Source organism: Microcaecilia unicolor, chromosome 3 (assembly GCF_901765095.1).
Source record: "Microcaecilia unicolor chromosome 3, aMicUni1.1, whole genome shotgun sequence".
Lineage (NCBI taxonomy): Eukaryota > Metazoa > Chordata > Amphibia > Gymnophiona > Siphonopidae > Microcaecilia > Microcaecilia unicolor.
In genome coordinates this window covers 4,271,743-4,294,138 of record NC_044033.1, presented here as the reverse complement: position 1 = coordinate 4,294,138, position 22,396 = coordinate 4,271,743, and the positions used below count along the sequence as shown (strand labels likewise).

Here is a 22,396-nt window from a genome sequence, read left to right as displayed (position 1 = left end):
AGGTCATCCTACAATCTTTACAGTCTGCATGTGTTTTGACAACTTTAAATAGTTTTGTGTCATGTGCAAATTTAATCACCCCAAAATAATTGTTTTGAAGAGTAAAAGACAAAACCAAACCAAGCTAAACTCTTCTATAAATCAAGGTATGTAATGAAAGAAAATATATTAAAGAGTGATCTTCAGTATTTTCACTTGGTCTGAGTGTGACCCCAAAGCGTCAAGCCATGCAAAGTTGCATAAGACTTACCGCAGTTATAAAAAATATTATATATTATAGCATAGTATGCTACTTACAATGTCAACACAATATACATTAAAGAATCTTAATTGATAGCACAGGCTGTAAATGGAGGTGGAACATAAAGACAGACAAGAACAGAAAACAAGGGGACTAACTTAAGGAAAATTGCATGAGGAGTCAGAAAAGGTGCATGGAAATGATCTCGGCTAGAGTAGGATAAGACGTTTTGCTTCAGTTACATGTGTGACAAGATAGTTGCTTCTGCCATGAAGGTTTCACCTGCTTCCTGCAGTAGAGGAGAGAGTCTTGCATTAATGTGTGAAGCCTTTCAAGAAGTGTAGTCCAGAGTGTGAGGGCTACTCCAGAGAAAGCTCATTGGTGAGCATCACGTCTCATGATTTACTTTGGAGAAGTTGTGGTTAGGGATAGTCCTTGGGAGGACCATATCAACATTAGAGGTGTGTAGAGGGAGGTGCTTATGGAGGTTGTACCAGTAATTCACCAGCAGGTGTGGTGGGACAGAGATGTGTAGAACTAATCTGAACACGGGAATAAAGATAAACCCCCCCCCCCCCCCAAGATATCCCGATAAACTCAAAATCACACATTACTGACAATAACAACAAGGCAAGATTTAGTTAAGAATATAAACAAGAATGGAAATAGGATTTGAAAGTTATGTACAAACGTTCAGAATGTAATAGTATAAACAGGCCCTTTAAATGCAAGAATGAACTTGAAAAATAGTATAAACACAGGCTCCCTGCCTACTGTTACAGATCTGTAATTGCCTGTGGGGAATAAGCAGAGGGAGCTTGTGTTATTTTACAAGTTCATTCTTGCAGGTAAAGTGGCCTTCTAAAAAGGCGTTTCTGGAAAACGGCCTGCAAGCAGGATTATGGTATTTGGCGTGACTGGTGGTCGATCTGGGAAGAAACATTTTAATTGGCCTGGAGTAGCTCGGGCATGTCTGAAATCACTATTAGTGACCTTGCACCATACTGCAGATACTGGGAGCGCCAGGCACTCTTGGGCATCAGTGCTGAAAACCAACCTTGCAGCATCCGCACTCAGCTGCTGCGAGGTCCACTGAGGACAGTCGATGCAAATGTGTTCTCGACTGGGACGGATGGAGAGGATTATGGTGAACAGTTCTGCATTTATATGGTTTGGGGTCATTGCCTGTTTTCTTACACTTATTCTTTTTCCTAAATACAGAACAAGGGATCAGAAATATGAACACCAAAATTCAACTAGGAACTCCAATAACTTGGCAAGAACGTCAAAACTGAAGAAATAAAAACAGAAATGCACTTCCTTTTGTATTGAATACAACTGGTGGCATAGCCAAGGACAACCCCCCAAAATTTGCCATCACCCTTACCGTGGCTGGCAGGGATCCCCCAAGCTGTGCCAGCTGAAGACCAACTCCTCTGGTCCGGCTGCCACAGCTCTCCAAGCTTTTTAGCTGGCGGCTGTGTCCTCAAGCTGCTCTGTCACTGTTCCCCCCCCCCCCCCCCCCCCCGCCATGCATGCAGAAAAACCAAGCATTCACAAGGGTGGGTCAGCAGCAAAGGAACAGGAAGTCTTCACCTGGAGATCCGTGCCAGCTCAGGTATTTATATTTTACATTCAGATAGGGGGAGAGGGGCATGGGGAAAATTGGTGCCCATCCACTTTTGCATTCAGCCCTGCCCTGCTGCCACCCCCCCCCCCCCCCCCCCAGCCTGGCTATAGCACTGAACACAATACAAAGACATCTATGAGACATATATCCCAAAATTAACTTAGTCCTGTTCAGGGGCATAGCCAGACACCCAATTTTGGGTGGGCCTGGGCCCAAGATGGGTGGGCAGAAGAACCTTGCCCCGTCCCACAGGTGATTTGGTCTCTCCTTCTTTCGCCTACATGCCATATGGTCTCTCAAACATCCCCCCTCTCCCGTATACCTTTTAAATAGCAGATTTTCACCAGCAGCGAGCAGCAACTAATACACACTGCTCATGTTGGCCCCACACCCTTCCCTCTGATGCAGCTTCCTGTTTCCGCCTAGGCAGAAATACATCAGAGGGAAGGCTGTGGGGCCGGTGCGAGCAGTATGTATGTCACTGTAGGCGAAGATCTGCTACTTACAAGGTATGCAGAAGGGACACGTTGGGAGTTTTCGGCTGGTGGGGCTTGGGGATCCCTGCCAGCCACATCATAGGTATGCTGCTACTGGGTGGGCCTGAACCCAAAGTGGGTGGGCCTGGGCCCACCCAAGCCCACCCTTGGCTACGCCACTGGTCCTGTTAATAAATTCAAAATAAAACACTTTTTTCCACCTTTGTTATCTGGACATTTTATTTTTCCATCATGTTGATCCCAGTTTCTCCGTCTGTCTTCTACTAATTCTCTTCCTTGTGGTTTTTGTTCAGTTGTCTTTTCTTCTCTCTCTAGTCTTGTTCGATTCCTTCACTACACCTGTCTCTAACATATTGATCTTTCCTTTCTCTTTTTCTTTTCAGCCTCTATTCACTCAAATTTCATCTTCTTTCTCACCCTTCTTCTTTTAAACTTTTCAGCTACCTATTAACTTTCCATATTCTTCTCTCATTCCCTAGCTGTTCCGTTTCCCCATCTCACTCCTTCCCCAGCCTGCTATTCCCCTTCCAATTTTCATTACTACATTTCTACCTCTGTATTTACTATCCTCCTCTCACTCATCTTGCCACCTTCTTGGCATCTCCCACATGGTTCTGCCATTTCCATTATTTCCCTTCCCTCTCCCTCCCTCCAATCTTGTAGCTCAGTATTTCCTCCACCTGTTCCTTTTCCTCCACACTCATCTTCCTATCCCATCTCTCATCCTATCCTGTCTGCTGCCTCCCCCCTCTTTCCAGCCGTGTTTTGTGCTGGCTGTAGTTTTCTTACGATTTGATCTTTGCAGCCTACGTAAATAGTAGTCTACATGGGTTAGCACCATAGTTTGGATCATGTTGTGGAATGAATCCCTGGGAAAGTAAGGTTAAAACCTTACTTTCCCAGGGATTCATTCCACAATATGTGGAAGCTCAAACATATAAAATTATATGTTTGAGCTTCCACATAGTGTGGAACCTTTTCTTGGTCATGTTCTTAGCTTGGCTTTCTAGCGTTAGGTTGCGGTCAATTGTTATTCCTAAGATTCTGAGATTGGGAGGGATGAACCCTGTGCATTAATTGTCGAGGGAGGGGACATTATTGTATTGGGATGAGAGAATGAGACATTGGGTTTTATTTCTATTGAGTTTTAACTTGAATGCCGATGCCCAGGATTCCATGATGGTCATACTGTTTATTATTTCCTTGGTGCTTTCTGTGGGGTTCTGTTTGAAGGGAATATAGATGGTGATGTCATCTTCATAGAGAAATGGATTGAGGCCTTGTTTGGATAGAGCTTTAGCCAGTGGTGTTATCATTAGGTTGAATAATATAGGTGAGAGCGGTGATCCTCGTGGTACTCCACATTCCGCTTTCCAAGGTGGAGAAATATCTGAGTTTGATTTGACTTGGTATGTTCTGGATGCCAGAAATCCCTTGATCCAGGAGAGTACTTTTCCTATCATTCCTATCTTGTCGAGGATTCTCAGTAGTATGTGGTGTTCAACCATATTGAATGCACTTGATAGGTCAAATTGGAGTAGGAGGATGTTTTTACCTCTTGCTATTTCCTGCTTGAATCTGGTCATGAGTGTGGTTAGTATTGTTTCTGTACTGTGCTGAGGTCTGAAGCCAGATAGAGATTCGTGCAGTATGTTGAAATCAGTGAGGTATTGTTAGTTGTTTGGCGACTATGCCTTCTGTCAATTTGGTTGTTAAGGGTATGAATACTATCAGTCTATAATTCAAGGTGTCCTACTTTTTTTGGGTGTCGGGATGGAATTAGTAGATATTTCCTCTGTCCTGTGGGAATAGGCTTCTTTTGAATAGACAATAGAGGTGGTCTGTGAGTTCTGTGACGTATTGATTGGGGGGGGGGGGTTCATTATATAGTTGGAGCAGTTGGCGGAGGAGAATTTTCTGAGCTATTATTTCGGTGCTTAGATGAGTGAAGTTATTCCAAATACGGTCTGCCGGGTATTCCCTTGGGTTCGGATCTAGTTCGTTTATGAAGGTTTCTGGAATAATATTTCCCTGATGCAGATTTCTTGCGTAGATTGGTAATTTTTTCTTCAAAGTATTTGGCAAGATTGTCTGCATGTGGGAGGTTTGCATTCGGTGTAGTTACTGTTTTGGTGTTATTAGTTTGTATAATTTCTTTGTCTCTTTGTAATTTGTGCCTATTTGTTCTCTGTAGAAGTTTCTTTTGGATTGTCTTATTTTATATTTGTGTTTTGTTTGACTTTCTTTCCAGGCCTTTAGTGATTGTTCTTTTTTGGGTTTTTTCCAGTTTTGTTCTAATTTTCTAGTTTGCGTTTTTAGAATTTTTAGTTCTTCGTTAAACCAGAGTATTTTATAAATTTTATAATATATGCGTGGGATAAACATAAAGGAATCCTGTTCAGAAGGAATGGATCCTCAGGAGCTTAGCCAAGATTGGGTGCCAGAGCCGGTGGTGGGAGGCGGGGCTGGTGGTTGGGAGGCGGGGATAGTGCTGGGCCTGGTGCTTGGGAGGCGGGGATAATGCTGGGCAGACTTATACGGTCTGTGCCAGAGCCGGTGGTGGGAGGCGGGGCTGGTGCTTGGGAGGCGGGGATAGTGCTGGGCAGACTTATACGGTCTGTGCCAGAGCCGGTGGTGGGAGGCGGGGCTGGTGCTTGGGAGGCGGGGTTAGTGCTGGGCCTGGTGCTTGGGAGGGGGGATAGTGCTGGGCAGACTTATACGGTCTGTGCCAGAGCCAGTGGTGGGAGGCGGGACTGGTGGTTGGGAGGCGGGGATAGTGCTGGGCAGACTTATACGGTCTGTGCCAGAGCCGGTGGTGGGAGGCGGGACTGGTGGTTGGGAGGCGGGGATAGTGCTTGACAGACTTATACGGTCTGTGCCCTGAAAAGGACAGGTACAAATCAAGGTAAGGTATACACAAAAAATGGCACATGTGAGTTTATCTTGTTGGGCAGACTGGGTGGACCGTGCAGGTCTTTTTCTGCTGTCATCAACTATGTTACTATGTAAACTGCCTTGTTTGTTCCACAGAAAGGTGATATAACAAATGCATGACCCTACTTACATATGCAGTGCTTCGACTGTGATGCCCTGTGTTAGAGAACTATCATGGCAGGTACAATTTCTCTGGGTGGCCCATGGTTTCCACCTCCCGCAAGATCATACATTTTCATCCACAAGAACAGCCGTCTACCACTCACACAGTAAAGAAATTCTTCCAAATGTGAGATCAGCTCTTTCACTCTCCTTTATCAGCCACAATTTATAAAGCAAGACAGCTGTAGGTTTTGGCTCCTACTGCAAAAGGTTAGGTGGACTCCAGCAAGGACATGAAAGGTCAGTACGAGATTAACCATATTTTATTATAATGACCCATTTCTATTCACATATACTTCTGCCCTGCATTAATTCACACAACTGCTCAAGGTGTTCTCCATATGTACGAATCTTATTTCAGGCTTAGCTCACAGCGATGCATCATTAACGCTTGCACCCCCTAAGCACAATGTTTCATCTGCCCTCCCACTCCCCCTTCATAATCTGAGGCCCCTTTTGTCTTCTTGAAATAAACTTTCACAAATACTAATACCTATTTTAATTTTATCAAACCCCCTATTTAATGCTTGAAAGGGGCAATAGCTTAACGCTATTTACTGCTACTGCATCATTTACTAACGCAGTGTTTGAACAGTGCTCACGGTCTGAAAGCCAAGCATTCGTACACGCGTGTGGCTCTTCAGCTTCCTCCACTTGGCCTTCACTTCTGCTCCAGCTTCCTCGTAAACTGGCGGATGTGGTCTGCTAGCAGTGCCGGCTCTTCCAAAGCCGCAAAATGCCCCCCGCGTGGCATGAATTTGAAGGACACGATGTTCGTGTATTGACCCTTGGCCCAGGAGAGCGGACAATGCATGAGCTCGCTGGGGAATGAGGCAACTCCTGTGGGCACTTTCACGGGTACTCTGTAACAGGAAGAGAGAGCATTAGTGGGGGGATGATGGATGTAGGATGACAGAGAACAGGCTGCGATGCTATGACTTAACTGAGCTCCAGAGGAGGACGTTCCCTTACATTGTGCCCTCTCTTTCCCTCAAGATGTAAATGAAAAAGGGTCAACCAAAGAAAAAAAAAATACTCAGACATTTACCTCCTAATTCAAAGTCTAGTGTGTAATGTAGGGGGAGGGGTACAGAAGGGCCATAGGAGTGTCTAATAGGCAGCTTAGGGAACGCTGTACGCTATGCACATCACTGCCGCATTTAAGTGCTTCTACGCCCGCTATGCACACGGCTTAAGTAGGCGGATAAACACAGACTAATGCGAGTTTCTATAATGGACTCTCATCACCAAGATGTCGCTACAACATTAGCGCTCAGTGTGTTGCATCTGGCACCCAGTTACAGAATCAGCCCAGAGTGCCAAAACGAAGCAAAGATGGTTTCGCTGACCTGGATGGAGAGCAGTGATAGTTAAGCTGTTTAAGACACAAAAAATGCTGGCTTAACTTAAACCACAAGATTATATTATTGTTACCAGTGGCAAAAGCTGCCAACCACCACCTCTCTGTTGCTACCACTGACCCAACGCTTACGCTTCTTCCTAGCATGGCAGGGTCAAGCTCATTGTATTGCAAGAGGTGTTTCTACAAGACTACAGTTTTTTAAAAGACCAATAACCTGGAGCCCCGCAGAAAACATATCCCGAGATGCAACAGCAGCTCTGTTCCACCAAGGCAAGCCCTGTGGCTGAGTGTAGATAAGGCTGAAGGCATCAGGAAACCTTAAGAAATACATAAAACACTGTCTACAAGAATAAAGAAGCCAGCCTTGTATTTAAACTAGCTGGATTTTAAAATGCTCACTACTGCTGTCAGATCAACAGGCACTGGCATTGAATGTCTGAGTGAACAGCGAGACCCAGGAGTTATGTGGGTCCAGTCAATATTCAGCATTGCACCTGCATAGCTAAACTGGGCAAGCTTAACTCTGCTATTTAAGCCGGTGCTTGCTTAAATCCTGGCTCTGCCTAGATTGGCCCCTTAGACTGCTGTGGAACTGCCCAGACAGTGCAGAGGCGGTCAGAGGACATTTGTAGTGGCACTGGTATCTCGGCACAGTTTAACCCGGCAGCAGACTCTCCTCCCAGCTAAACCTTTTAAATCAGGCCCACAAATTTTCCCCTTCCTTTGGGATCCTAGTTCTTTTCTCGTTAACTGCATCCAAGCTAAGATGTTCCAGGATTTTCCCACAGCTCATAAGTACATAAGTATTGCCATACTGGGAAATATCAAAGGTCCATCAAGCCCAGCATCCTGTTTCCAACAGTGGCCAATCCAGGTCACAAATACCTGGCAAGATCCCAAAAATGTACAAAACATTTTATACTGCTTATCCCAGGAATAGTGGATTGTCCCCAAGTCCATTTAATAACGGTCTATGGACTTTTCCTTTAGGAAGCCGTCCAAACCTTTTTTAAACTCCGCTAAGCTAACTGCCTTTACCACATTCTCTGGCAACTAATTCCAGAGTTTAATTACATGTTGAGTGAAGAAAACGTTTATCTGATGCGTTTTAAATTTACTACATTGTAGCTTCATCGCATGCCCCCTAGTCCTAGTATTTTTGGAAAGTGTGAACAGACGCTTCACATGTACCCATTCAACTCCACTCATTATTTTATAGACCTCTATCATATCTCCCCTCATCCACCTTTTCTCCAAGCTGAAGAGCCCTAGCCGCTTTAGCCTTTCCTCATAGGGAAGTCGTCTTTAGGGATGTGCGTTCGATTGAAAAGAGACAGGAAATAACACATCTCATGTTGTCCCATAGTCTTTTTAACCGAAAATGACAGCAAAGAACCCCACAATTTCAGTTTTTAATAGAATTGCTAATAGTGTCCATTACAGCTGCTCGATAGGTTCACCATCACCCAAAGAAAAAAATACATTTTAAAAACTCTGAATGAAACAAAATGCAAACTTTTGCCTGCAAAGCCCCTCTCTCTATATATAATTCTCACCACCAACGTTCTGTCCTGCCTGGGACCGTGGCTCCTGTAGTTTGCTAGGCACCATCATGTGTGTGCCCCTCCTGCCGAGTTCAAGACTCTGTCCTCCCTCCGATTTCAACACCCCCCCCCCCCCACGTTACAGACCCCTCGACCCCCCCCCCCTTTCAGATGAAAACACTCCCCCGCCGCCGTCGCGTAACTGTGCTGACGGGGGACCCCAACCCCCAACAGCTGAAGTTCTCTTCTCGGCTGCGCTGGGGCGTTGCTTCATGAATGATCAGCTGTTCAAGTTTCTGTGCGTGCGTCTGACATCAGACGCACGCAGAAAAACTTCAACATATGATCATTCAGCAAGCAACACGCCGGCACAGACGAAAACAGAACTTCAGTTTTCGGGGGTTGGGGTCCCCAAGTCAGCACAGGTACGCGACGGCAGCGGGGGAGTGTTTTCATCGGGAAGGGGGGGTCGAGGGGGTCGCGGCAGGGGGGTCCAGGGGTCCGTAATGTGGGAGGGGGGATGTTGAAATTGGAGGGAGGGGGGAGTCTAGAACTTGGTGGGAGAGGCGTGAGGGGGCCTTGAACTGGGAGGGAGGGAGGCCGGCCTCCCTCCCTCCCTCCCTCCCTCCCAGTTCAAGGAGGGAGGGAGGGAGGGAGGCCTTGAACTGGGAGGAAGGGAGGACTTGAGCTGGGAGGGAGGAAGGCTTTGAACTGGGAGGGCGGGTGGGAGGGGGGTCTGGAACTCGGAGGGGACATAGCGAGACAGCGAGGGAGGGTGGGGGATTGCCTTGCTAGCGCCCGTTTCATTTCATAACAAAACGGGCCTTTTTTACTAGTTACTTATATTACTGCTCAGTCAGAGGAGGGACAGAATGAAAAACAGCCAAATATCAAAGGCCTCACTTGTCGTGCTGGCTCCCACCGATCCCTTGACCCAGGTTCTCCTTGTAGAACCTCACAGAGGAGGTAATGCAGCCCGACACCCAATAGATCATGACATTGGTCAGAAGGTCATCCAAGGAGAATTTCCTAAGAAGGAAAACACAAATTTATTAGGTTTCTGTGACTGGCGAAAACCTACAGATTTACCTACCTTTTACACGGTCAAATGCCTACACGTCCGAGATCTGAGATGGTCAGAAATAACAATTACATCACATTTCTTGTACCCCACGTGTACCTTTTACAGCTCAGGGCAGACTCTCAATAAAAACCAGACGTACCTGGGAAGAATTACATCATCCAGACTGCCCCAATCGGACCGACCGTTCACTTGTCTATTAGATTGTAAGCTCTTTGAGCAGAGACTGTCTCTCTTTGTTAAATTGTACAGCGCTGCGTAACCCTAGTAGCGCTCTAGAAATGTTAAGTAGTAGTAGTAGTATTACATATAGCAGTGATTTAACCAGAGCTGAGATTGTGATGTCATAATGCCTCATTCCACCAATGCCTAAGAGCCAACCTCATCAGTGATGTCACAATGGCTCGACTGTCCTATACTTGGCCCACTTCCCCCCTTAGTGTGAAGAGTTTCAGTCTCTGGTATCCAGAGCTGAGATTGTGATGTCATAATGCCTCATTCCACCAATGCCTAAGAGCCAACCTCATCAGTGATGTCACAATGGCTCGACTGTCCTATACTTGGCCCACTTCCCCCCTTAGTGTGAAGAGTTTCAGTCTCTGGTATCCAGAGCTGAGATTGTGATGTCATAATGCCTCATTCCACCAATGCCTAAGAGCCAACCTCATCAGTGATGTCACAATGGCTTGATTGTCCTATATTTGTCTCACTCTTATCTATTAGATTGTAAGCTCTTTGAGCAGGGACTGTCTCTCTTTGTTAAATTGTACAGCGCTGCGTAACCCTAGTAGCGCTCTAGAAATGTTAAGTAGTAGTAGTAGTATATCTAAAACCTAAGGAGTACATATTTCTGGAACCAATTAGGGTTTCAATTGTTTTCGAAAGATGTTATCGTTCTGAAGAGACCTAATTTCTCCCAGCACAATATTTCACATTTCAGCATTAAAAACAGCTCTGGCCTGGCAGCCAACGTAACTTAATAAAATAGAGAAGAAATCCTATACAACCTCTTTACTGAATGTATCAAACGCTCTGCTGGATTCTGCGGGTTTGCAGTTTTCTGCATACATTTTCTTAGAGAAGATGTGAACGCAGCTCAGAGGGATCTACTGGATGTTCCATCATAGCATAAGGCTCGATGGGTAGAGGATCTGTTATATTTTATATCACAGGTCTAAAGTTATGGAACACTTTCACCTCCACAAAAGCATTTGTACTTTCAAGAAACATTTGAAGCCTTTTCTTTTTCAGCAAGCATTGAAAGATTTGATGCAATGATTTTATCTTACATTATTTTGACAAGATATATGTTTATATATATTATGTTTGTGAAGTTGTTCCCCACAGACTGGTAGCTTGACAGGATTATAAATATAACATTGCAGACAATATTAACGTCTGGACTACCAGCCTACGTTGATCAGACTCAAAAGTTCTTTTTCGATTTGTCTACGTTTCTGCAATATCCAGAACATCTTCCTAGGTACAGAGTGTGCCTGAGCCTCTACTGACAACAGATTATCTATCCCCAGTTACCCCTAACATTTTAGGGAGCATTCCAATGTAAACCTTCTCAGTTGAGATCAAGTCAGAAGATGAGAACCCGACGACAAGAACTGAGCTTTTTCCTGTTCAATTTTAAGAAATGGGGTGTTACCTGAGTATCCACCAATGTCTGATTTTATATCATTTATATCTGGGGAACTGGCCCTCAGGCCAGTGGCGTAGCTACGTGGGGCCTGAGGGGGCCGGGGCCCCCGCAGATTCACCCCAGGACCCCCCTCCCGGCGAACCCGCCTCCGCCGCCGCCTACCTTTACTTTTGCTGGCGGGGGATCCCACTCCCCGCCAGCCGACGTCTTCTCAGTCCTTCCTGCTCTTCAATTTGTTTGCTGACATCCTGCACGTAATTGTACAGGACGTCAGCAAACAAATTGAACAGCAGGAAGCGACTGAGAAGACGACGTCGGCTGGCGGGGAGTGGGATCCCCCGCCAGCAAAAGTAAAGGTAGGCTGCAGCGGCAGCGGGTTCGCGGCGGGAGGGGGGGCAGCAATGTCGGCGGTGGGGGGGCGGCACCGGGGGGAGGGCTAAAATGTGCCCCCTCCCCCCGGGCTCTGGACCCCTCCCCCACGGAAGGCTGGCTACGCCCCTGCCTCAGGCACAGTCCACAGGGTTTCCTCTGAGGGGTTTCTGACCCATGATCTCATATGTACATGACAGGAGCCCCCGAGATAATGGTCACCTCACCCAGGAACTCATTTGGCCTCATTTCTGTATCAAGTCTATCCACCTAGCTCTTTAGGTAATGTGAGTTTCTTTTTTTACTTCAATAAACTGAAATGAAAAACAGAATTTGGAATCAATCTGGCAAACAGCAGGTCTTTTTATGAGCTGCTTTTCTCACGGTCTGCTTCGCCCTTATGCCTTTCACTGGGAAAAGTTCATCTGTATATATCTCCAGATTCCTGAAGGCACAGGATCCATCCTACACAGTGTAAAAGGAACCAAATTCTTATAGCAGTTTTACGACCCATATTTACATCAACCCCAGTATCTTCCTTGTCTGATCTACCTGCCTTGACTAGGACGGAAAGCTCGACAGAGCAGACTGTTTTTCCTGGTATCTGTACAGCAGTGTAAGCAGTGGTTTTTAAATTCTACTATACCTCTCTAGTCCACCATCCTCCAGATTCACGAATTCCGGGTCGGTCCACGTAGTGAATTTTTCTAAGATGTACGCAGCGAGCCCCACAGGTGAGTCATTCAGAGAACAGCCTGAGAACGGCAGAAAACAGAGAAGAGAGTCAGCAGAGTTTTCACCCCCACAATGCTGATTCTGCTCCCAAGTGTCAGCATGACCACTCCCTCTTCAGAAGCTAAGCAGCCACTCTTTTTGGTTCTCTTAAAATTGTCAAATTATTTTGGAGACCACCAGGAGTTTTAGGATTTAAAGCTAAAGATAAGGATTCTGACTCAACAGAAGGAAGGGAAACCTAGACTTCTAGTACAGAGACCATAAACTATCAGGCAGTTGAAACGATGATCTCAAATAACAGCTGCCTGAGATGGTGAGAGAGAGAAAATCCCAGGTAGAAAAAGGAAAACAAGATTTGCTGGTCATGTACTCCGGGGCTTTGGTGGTCAATGAACTCATCTAATAGTGAAGGGTAATGAGAAGGGCAAAGGAGAGGAAGGAAAGCAGAGAGCAGTATAAGGAGACACATTCAAAAGATTCAGTATCTGGAAACATGGACATCGGGTGTTCTACACTTAGCCAACCTTTGTATCGACGACAGTATGTGACCACAAAATTATCAACTTTCCATTTTTGTTTTCAAATCAAGGTCTGCTTTATTTAAATCAATAGTTTCTGAAATGTAACACAACTAGGAGGCCAGTCCTCAGTATAGTAAACCAACGAGAAGTTTCATCCCTAGAAATGATACAATTCTATACAAATCGCAAAGTTCCCTTCAGGCTTTCTTGAACTTCAATATTCTCCCTTCACACATACCTACTCAAAAGAGCTCCCAAAGAGACATCTTAGATTGCTCCCGTGTCCACCTCCTTGGACCCTAATATCATGACCTCTGGACCATCCTTTCCTCTGAAAATTGGGGGAGGGGGATAAAAGGATTTATCTTGAAGGCATTTGAACATCTCTCATGCCCCATCTTCCTTTCATCTACTTAGGGTCCTGCATTACTTTCACAGCCTTTCTCTAATCTCAGGGTGTTATTTTCCTTATCCTTCTAGAGGTACATTCTCCAGAACTGGACATGAAACCCAAATAAGATATCAGTAAATTGTACAGAGGTATAACTTGCCTATTTTCTTTCTCCTGGATAGACCTCTCTCTCTTTACACCCAGTATTTCTACTGCTCTCAAGACACCTATTTTCCTGATATCTGGAGGTACTGAGAGTCGCTCACTGGTCCAGGACAGAGCTGCAGAATAGCAATCTCCATGGGCTCTGGGTTCCTTGGAGCATTTACTTGTGAAAATGGAAGTTTTGGTAAAACATTTCCTGGGTGTGCTTCCAAGTTTCAAGTTTATGTAATATTTGCTATCCCACCCATGAAACATATGTCTAGGTGGCTTACAGATTAAACAGTTATGTTAAAAGAAGAGGTAAAGCGTTGTATGTATTTTATGTATTTGGTCAACAATAAAAAAGCTGAACTATAAAAAAGGAGAGATAAAGGAAAATAATACATCACAAGTAAAAAATAACAGCACAGGACTAGAAGGAGAAAAGGATGAAACTACAACATAGACAGGATAGGAGGAAGGGGAGACAGTGTGCGGTCGGTCGCTCAATTGTGTCCAATCCCCAAGGGCAGTAAACAAAAATTAAGAGTGAAAAAAGGAAGGTCTTAAGTTCTGATTTAAATGTCTAAAGTGAAGTTTCATGATGAAGAGACTATGATAGTTTATTCAATGCTCTGGTCCTTATACATGAACATACTAGGAAAGCAATAATTTCGGTTCAATTTCCCAAAAAGATGGTATCACTAGAAAATTTTGAAAGGATGAGTGATGGGAAAGGAGAGAGGTGACGGTTCGTCAGATAAATGGTACAGTACAAGCCATCCTGCTACTGCAAGAAAACGTGGTGAGCTGCTGCTAGAAATGCTACCAGATTTATTTATTACATTTATATCCCACATTTTCCCACCTATTTGCAGGCTCAATGTGGCTTACAAAGTACCGTATAGGCATTTGCCATTTCAGTTGATAACAAATACAAGATTGTGTTGAGGTCAGGTGAGGTAGAAGTGAATCAGACATACAAACTCCTCTCCACCAGAGGTAAAATCAACGAGGACACTTTCTGGTCTGAGCTACCAGATTCCCTCACTACCTCATCTCCTACACATGGTTAGATCAAATCCTGCTGGGACACCAAGGTAAAAGCCATACTAGACAAAATGGCTCCAGTTACCACTAAAAAGGTCAAGTCATCTAGAAATTCACCATGGTTTACAGAGGAACTATACATCCTAAAAAAGGAATGTTGATGCCTTGAAAAGCAATGGAGAAAGAACAAAGATACTACTGATAAATCCAAATGGAAGTCAGCCCTCCAATGCTACAAAAAGAAGGTAGCAAACTCAAATTGCCAATACTATAGCAGCCTAATAGGTCAAGATGTTCTTGACAACCAAAATCCTTTATCCTTAGTTAAAACACTAGCTTCCACTAATAAGGATGCACATTCACAGAAAACATGTCCCACCGCCCAAGACCTAGCTGATCATTTTGCCAACAAGATTCTCCAAATTAGGTCCGAACTATCTACAGCTACACCAGCAGAGGAAAACAGTCCAACCCGTAGCTCAGCCTTAATAGCCAGAGATCCTATAACCCAAGGACTCAAACCTGACCAAAACTGTGATGCGTTCTTAAACGGTTTCTTCCAGTCGGGCTTAGAGAACAGCGTCTCTTACATGTTCAGTGCACAGCGTTGGGTACGCCTTGTAGCGTTAGAGAAATGATAAGTAGTAGTAGTAGCAGTGTTAGTGAGATGTAGAAAACTGTCATCTAAATACTACTCCTTGCAACTGCAATGAGAATGTCCATGTGGGCGGGTCATGGCGTGCTGCTATTTTACGACACGCTTTACAGAATTCTGGCAGTTACATGCACAATTGCCATACTAAGTCCCGACCAGTCACTCCGACCCTATTTATTTAATCACCCCACACATTATGAGTGCAATCTCTGATGGTATCCAGACGTTGATAACATTCAATCAACCAGCAGGAGGCAGATGTACCTGCAGGCAGTGCATGCATAGAAATCTAGAAAAATGAAGGCAGTAACAGTAGTTTTGCATTAAAATGTGAAGAAGGACGTTGTGTTTAACTTAGTAGAATGTAAAGATGGTCTCAGTTTCTGTTCATGTAATTAAATGTTTGCACAAACCTGTAGTTAGGAAACAACACTGAAGACAATGAGGCCTCACAGTTCAATTGGCAAAGGCATAGAGATGTGACTGGTGGGGATCCCCCCCCCCAAGCCCCTCCAGCTGAAGACAAGTATCATCTCTACCTCCAGGAGATCAGGGGTCAGATAACTCTACTTCCCCAAACCCCGCACCCCCCAACCCGGTACTTTTAAATCCTTTAGGTCTTCGACGGCAGTGGGCAGCTACACATTCCCCTGCTTACGCCAGCACAAACCTTCCCTCTGACACAACTTCCTGTTCGTAGGACCAGGAAGTTGCGGCCGAGGAAAACCTCGGGCTCATATGAACAGGGGCATGTGTTGCTGCTCGCTGCCAGCAGAGACCTAAACAATTTAAAGGTAACAGTGTGTGGTTTTTTTTTTTTTGGGGGGGGGGGGGTGGAGTTAAGTGACCCCCTCGATCACCTGGAAGGAGAAGGGAGAGATTCCAGGGAGGGGGAGGGTCGGCGTTGTTGTGCCCACCCACTTTGAGCTCAGGTCTGCCCAAAATCAGGTGTCTGACTATACCCCTGACAATTGGTAGGCCGCTTGCCTAGTCTGCCTGTGACCAGAGTTCAAACCCCGCCCTGGGATTTCCATCAGGTAGCCAGCTGCTTTTGACCAGTAAATAAGTACCAGGGTAAAGATGATTGGGGAAGGCAATGACAAACCACCCAGCAAACAGTCTGCCAAGAAACCCTGGTAGAAGTTGCAGCCCCCCTAAGTCATCCATGGCCTGATACCTTTACTGCAGGTCACTTAGACTGGCAGAATCCTAAGAAGCCAGGGATCCGTTGCTCCTTCTACATCTCATTCTGCAGAAAGACCCAACAATATTGTCCTTCCATCCTGAGTCTCCTCACAGCATCTGTCGAACGGCTACTGCAGTTGTGGGGATGTCCTTTAAACCATTTTTTTTCCAGGAGGGATTTCACTATTGGCCCATTTATGAGCATTACTTTGAGCCTGTTCCAGCTGTGCTGTTTGTCTGAACTGCTTTTAAGCCCTTGATCCGTCGCAATTAAAGAAATCCCTACAAGAATTTGTCTTTTATACCTCAGAAAATGCTTCGAAGCTAAATCTGCAAAGGATCCATCCCAGCACAGACGCCTGTGGATCAAGACCAAGTCATCCCCTCATCAGCAAGGCTCTCTGCTTCTCTTCATGTTTCTTTGTACTCTGTGTGGGTCCTAAGTTCATGCAAAACAACGTTGGAAAATGCCACTGCAGAAATACATAAACGCTCTCTGCACACTAGTTCTTTGACAACTCTGGGTACTGAAAAACGTTTACTATCAAGATGACTGTAAGGTGGACAGGAAAGGCCTTGAGCAGCCCCAGTCTTATGCAGAGTTGACCTATCTCAAGCCCCACCTTCTCTTCTCCTCATGAAATGAACTGGAATCCCTACTCCATACTGGTGAAGACTTGTAGAAAGAAGGTACAAGCTAGGGTTTACCTGGGCATGCCCTCTTTTTGAGGAGACCACGGGATGTCCAGATGGGTTTTGCCAGCCTGCCCATTTGTCCGGGTTTGTAGGCAGATTGGCTTGGCTGGCAGGCCTCAGGGTGTCCTCCTCTCTTCTCCCCTCCTGTACCTTATTGTGCCTGGTGGTCTAATGGCCTCTTCAGAGAAAAAAAGAGCCTCCTCCTTCCAGCCCGTGGCTGCCACAGACCACTCTCGCTGTTGGCACCGCTTCAAAATGGCTGCCAAGAGTTCCAGTGGCAGCCTCACATGACTTCCATCCAGGGCTTTCTTTTTGTGCTGGTACACACAAGTATGGCGTACTGGCACCTTTTTTCCCTTGGCGAGTCCTGCACCCTTTCTCTCACTCCCCTACTTACTGTTTTTCTAGGACTCAGCAGCACAAACGGTGCAGGCAGCGATTGAGAGAGGCTGGCAGCATCAGAGCTTCCCTCTGCAAGTCCTGCCTACTTTGTTTCAACTTCCTGTTTCCGCATAGGCGGGACTCGCAGAGGGAAGCTCCAACGCTGCCAGCCTCTCTCAATCGCTGCCTGCACCGTTCGCGCTGCAGAGTCCAACGCTGGCAGCCTTTCTTTATTGCTTCATAGCAGGCAGGGCTGGGAGGAGGATGGGCTGGGGGAAGAAGAATCACTGGACATAGATGGGAGGGGAGGGGAGGGCAGGGGAGAGAGAAGAATCACTGGACATGGATGGGAAGGGAGGGCAGGGGAGAGAGGAGACATACTGGACATGAATGGGAGGGGAGGTCAGGGAAGAGAGATTTGCTGGACATGGATGGAAGGGGAGGGCAGGGGAGAGAGGAGAATTGCTGAACATGGTTGGGAGGGGAGGGCAGGGAGGAGAATCGCTGGACATGGATGGGATGGGAGGGCAGGGGAGAGAGGAGACATACTGGACATGGATGGCAGGGGAGGTCAGGGAAGAGAGAGTCGCTGGACATGGATGGCAGGGGAGGACAGGGGACAGAGGAGACTCGCTGGACATGGATGGCAGGGGAGGACAGGGGACAGAGGAGACTCGCTGGACATGGGAGGGGAGGGCAGGGGAGAGAGGAGACATGCTGGACATGGATGGAGGGGAGGGAAGACAGGAAGGAGATGCAAATGGATGGGAGGGCAGGGAAGAGAGGAGAAATGCTGGAAATGGATGGAGAGGAAAGCAGGAGATAGAGGAGAAATGCTGGACATGGATGGATGGAGAGGTTTGGGGGAAGAGAGGAGAAATGCTGGACATGGATGGATGGAGAGGTTTGGGGGAAGAGAGGAGAAATGCTGGACTTGGATGGAGGAGAGGGGAGAGAGAATTATTGCTTTATATGAATACAGGGGAGGGAAGAGAGGAGAAATGCCGGACATGTATGGAGGGGAAGAGAGAGGAGAAATGCCGGACATGGATGGAGGGGAGGAGAAAGGAGAAATGCTGGACATGGATGGAGGGGAGGAGAGAGAGGAGAAATGCTGGACATGGATGGAGGGGCGGAGAGAGAGGAGAAATGCTGGACATGGATGGAGGGGAGGAGAGAGAGGAGAAATGCTGGACATGGATGGAGGGGCGGAGAGAGAGGAGAAATGCTGGACATGGATGGAGGGACGGAGAGAGAGGAGAAATGCTGGACATGGATGGAGGGGCGGAGAGAGAGGAGAAATGCTGGACATGGATGGAGGGGCGGAGAGAGAGGAGAAATGCTGGACATGGATGGAGGGACGGAGAGAGAGGAGAAATGCTGGACATGGATGGAGGGGCGGAGAGAGAGGAGAAATGCTGGACATGGATGGAGGGGAGGAGAGAGAGGAGAAATGCTGGACATGGAGGGGAGGAAAGAAAAAAAGATGAAGATGCACATGGATGGAGATGAGGGAAAGGGAAGAGAGGAGGAAAAACTGCACATGGATGAAAAAAATAGGCAAAAGCTGGATCCACATTATGCCTCCTCCAGTCAATTCCATGGAGGAGGACCCAGCTTTTACTTATGGATGTAGGGCAAGAAATGAAGAAGAAAGGAGGAAAGTAAAGAATAAATGGAAAGGAAGCCCTGGAAACGGAGTTAAGAGAACAGATAGAGAGCAGCAGAATCAGGGACCAATATGGATAGAAAACAGTCACCAGACAACAAAGGTAGAAAAAATCATTTTATTTTCATTTTAGTGTTTGGAATATGTCCAATTTGAGAATTTACATCTGCTGTCTTAGTTTGCACTGGGTATACTGGAGCTGTAACAGCTTACAGAAATGATTTATAATGAAAAACAAAATAACGGTATTTTTTTCTCCTATACTAGTATAATATTTTCAATGATGTCTGTTTATATGCGCCATGGCTGGTGTAAGGGGTGTGGCTATCATAGGGGTGGAGTCATATGTGGTGACCCCGCCCATAATGAGTTCCGGCACCTTTTTTTCTACAAAAAAAGCACTGCTTCCGTCAAAGTCTTGTGAGGTCACCGTTGGAACTCTCAGCAGCCATTTTGAAGCGGTGCTGGCAGTGAGTAGTCAGCAGAAGTGCTGGGCAGGAAAAAGGGGAATCTTTCCTGCCCTGAAGAGGCCATTAGACCACCAGGCATGATAAGGCACAGGACGGGAGGGGAGGGGTTGGGATGTGGATGGAGGGAGGGGGGGGAGCTGTAAAAAAAAAAGTGGGAGGAGGGAGGCTGGAAAAAAGATTGGGGAAGGAACATACATGGGGGGGGAAGAGGGAGGGAAAAGAGGGACATACATAGAAGGGGATGGAGAGAAGAGAAGATGGGGATAAGCTGTTCATGGATGGGAGGAAAAAGAAAGGGGCAAATATGAAATGTACAGGTCTAAGCATTTCATGTTCATTTTGTATTTAGCACGGAAGAAAATGCATTTCTGTTACTTTACCAGTATTTTTGCTGCTTACAGAATTTGGCTTTCTTGGGGGGGGGGGGGTCAAGGTGACACTGTGGCATGGGGGCGTGGCTGGGAACTGAACAGGGGCAGGGCTGGGGCATGGTGGGGACGGGCTGAAATTTATTTTGTGTCCTTTTTTTTGTCACAGCAAATATGGTAACCTAGGTACAGCTAGCAAGGAAGACGCAAGTGTGGACAGAAATGACCCCTGCAGGATATGCCTGGCTTTCTGCCCCCTATTCTTGTGTTGATAGGAGTCAGATGAATCATGCCTCCTGCTTGGGGGAGGGGGGGTCAGGTGCCAGGAACAGGTTTGCTGGCATCTCAGATTGCCATCTTCTCAGTGGATTGAATTTCCTCATAAATATTTATCATGGATGGAAAAGTGAAGCAAAGAGTGGATAAGGGGAAGTCAACGTGGGAGAAGAAACAGAAGTGGTGGGCAAGAGGAACAGAATGGGAGGGCAAAGAGTCAGAGGACATTACAATGAGATGGATTAATTGAGGGAAAGCAACACAACAGAGATTAAGCATGTGGGGCAGTGGTGATCCTAGCCTGCATGACACCCGGGGCGGATCGCTGATGCGCCCCCCCCCCCCAGCGAAATGACACCTCCCCCCCCCCCCCCCCCGGTGAAATGACACCCCCCCCTGCCCCGGCCGGAACAGGAAGTAACCTGTTCCAGGGCAGAGGGAACTGCAGCGAAGTTAGCGGTCAGCGAACTCAGCTGACAGGCGCGCGCCGCGGCACCCCCCAGCGCCGTGCACCCGGGGCGGACCGCCCCCACTGCCCCCCCCCCTTGGTACGCCACTGATGTGGGGTGAGGATTATATGTCATGCAACATGCTCCGACTTGCTTTGCAGTCCTGGCTTCTGCTCCCTGGGCCATCATGTGAAAGAAAGTAAAATAATCTAATTAAATAGACCTAACTTATAGTGTGGGGAATCTGAACATCCACAATAGCAAAGTTTCTCCCTGGTCCTCCTTACATTTCGTTCCAGGTTTGCACTTTTATGTTTTCATCCTTCCCTCAGGATTAAAGCCCAGCCTCCTTTTCTCTCTGCTTTCTCAGCTGCTAATCCTACAATTACTGGATTAGGGGCCACCAACAAATGGGAACAAGTCCCTGCCTTGAGGGATTCCGTATGTTTAATCCCACGCCCAGTGCCAAATAGGAGTCATCCCATATTAGTGATTAACAGGACTCTGGATTTCAGCCAAAATTTCCTGTTTGCTGATGGAGCTGTGAAAGAACGCCGAGTGACAGCAGTCAGAACTGCTCACAAGATCTCAGCAGGACCTGTGGTTCTACAGTTCTTCCTCCCTCAACCCTGCAGTGAAGCATTATCAAAATTCCTATCTGGGCTGGTGTTGAGGTACCAGGCTCTGCCAGGTGAAAGACTCAGGTTCCAGTCTTAGCCTGGGGCTGCGATCACGGCTCATGGGAGACCAGGGAAGGAACCTCAGCCACTGCTGAACAATGACAAGTCTCTGGAATTAGGAGGTTCGTGTACCGGGTTCCAGAGAAGGCCATAGTCTGTGGCTCTCGGCCAAGAAAATCACTGCAGTGTGACTTGGCTAGGGCAGTTATGTTTAAAGATACAACACGCTATAGAATTTTCCATAACAAGAGGCAAAAGAAACACATTTCAATGCACAGATGCATTCAAATAAATTCAATCAACACCCCCTACCCCTCCCTCAATATCAACTGCTACACATTATACTAATCCAATATTCTGTCGCCCAAAACCTTCCTGAATTCCCTGAAAGCTCTCCCCTTGAATTGATGAAATATTGGCAATCTCTAGACGTTCCATGGAAAGCAAAGTGATCATAGGACTCATCCAAGTTGCTAAAGTAGAGCTGCAGGTATTCTCCAGTGAAGAAAATGACAAAACCACACGCATAAGAACCCTCCAAGTTCACGAAGGAGAGGCTGAGGAAGTCGGAAAACTGCAATGAAGGATGCGAGGGAACTGCACTCAGCATCTCCCAGGACCTACTGCCAGAAAATCTGAATGAGTGGGCAGCTCCAGAACATACGTCCAAGCGTTGCATTTGACACAAGCTCCAGATTCAGTCAACGCCGATTTGCTGGCCCAGGCCAGTGATACATATATAAGCGAAGGGCAAACCGGTATTGCAACTCCCACAGCGACGCACTGCCAAAGCACCACTGAACATAGTCTCGAAGCAGGGCTCCAGTAAGCTCAGACAACAGATCCTCAGACCAGCTACGAGCCAAGCGAGCAAAATCAGTGTTCTGCAGAGTACTGACAAGAGCACTCAATTCTGACAGCTCAACATCAAGGCCTCTGAAAGAATCTCCTGCACATCCTCACATGGCTGCAGACACAGTGACAAAGCTGGTAACATGCAAATTGGTCAGTTTTAGGCACAGACTACGTTGCCTGCACGTCCATAAAAGATTGAATCTTCCCTTCTTCCGTGAACACATGGTAGAGAAACATTACCCCAGCAGTGTCAGTCCTACCCCGAAGAGAAATGAATGGAGACACTGGTGCTGAAAAATGACGTCTCCTACACAACCAGCACCAGGCAGCACGTTCAGACTTTAGGAACAAATTGTGTAGCAGTACACGAGGGCAATGCCCAGGCAAATTGTGAAGTTC

The 22,396-nt window shown here is 46.6% G+C and overlaps 1 protein-coding gene across 2 annotated transcripts in view; it reads right to left on the bottom strand.

Annotated features, from left to right (window-relative positions):
- Positions 1-5,704: 5,704 nt before the first annotated feature.
- The window catches only part of EPHX1 (epoxide hydrolase 1), a 52,318-nt gene continuing 35,626 nt past the window's right edge, over positions 5,705-22,396 (bottom strand). For both annotated transcript variants that reach the window (XM_030195713.1, XM_030195714.1), the window contains 3 exons: positions 12,119-12,227; positions 9,275-9,400; positions 5,705-6,327 (listed from right to left, as the gene is read on the bottom strand). In XM_030195713.1, the coding sequence (XP_030051573.1) occupies positions 6,126-6,327; positions 9,275-9,400; positions 12,119-12,227 (437 nt within the window). In that variant the 3' untranslated portion in view covers positions 5,705-6,125. The remainder of the gene's footprint in view (positions 6,328-9,274; positions 9,401-12,118; positions 12,228-22,396) is intronic.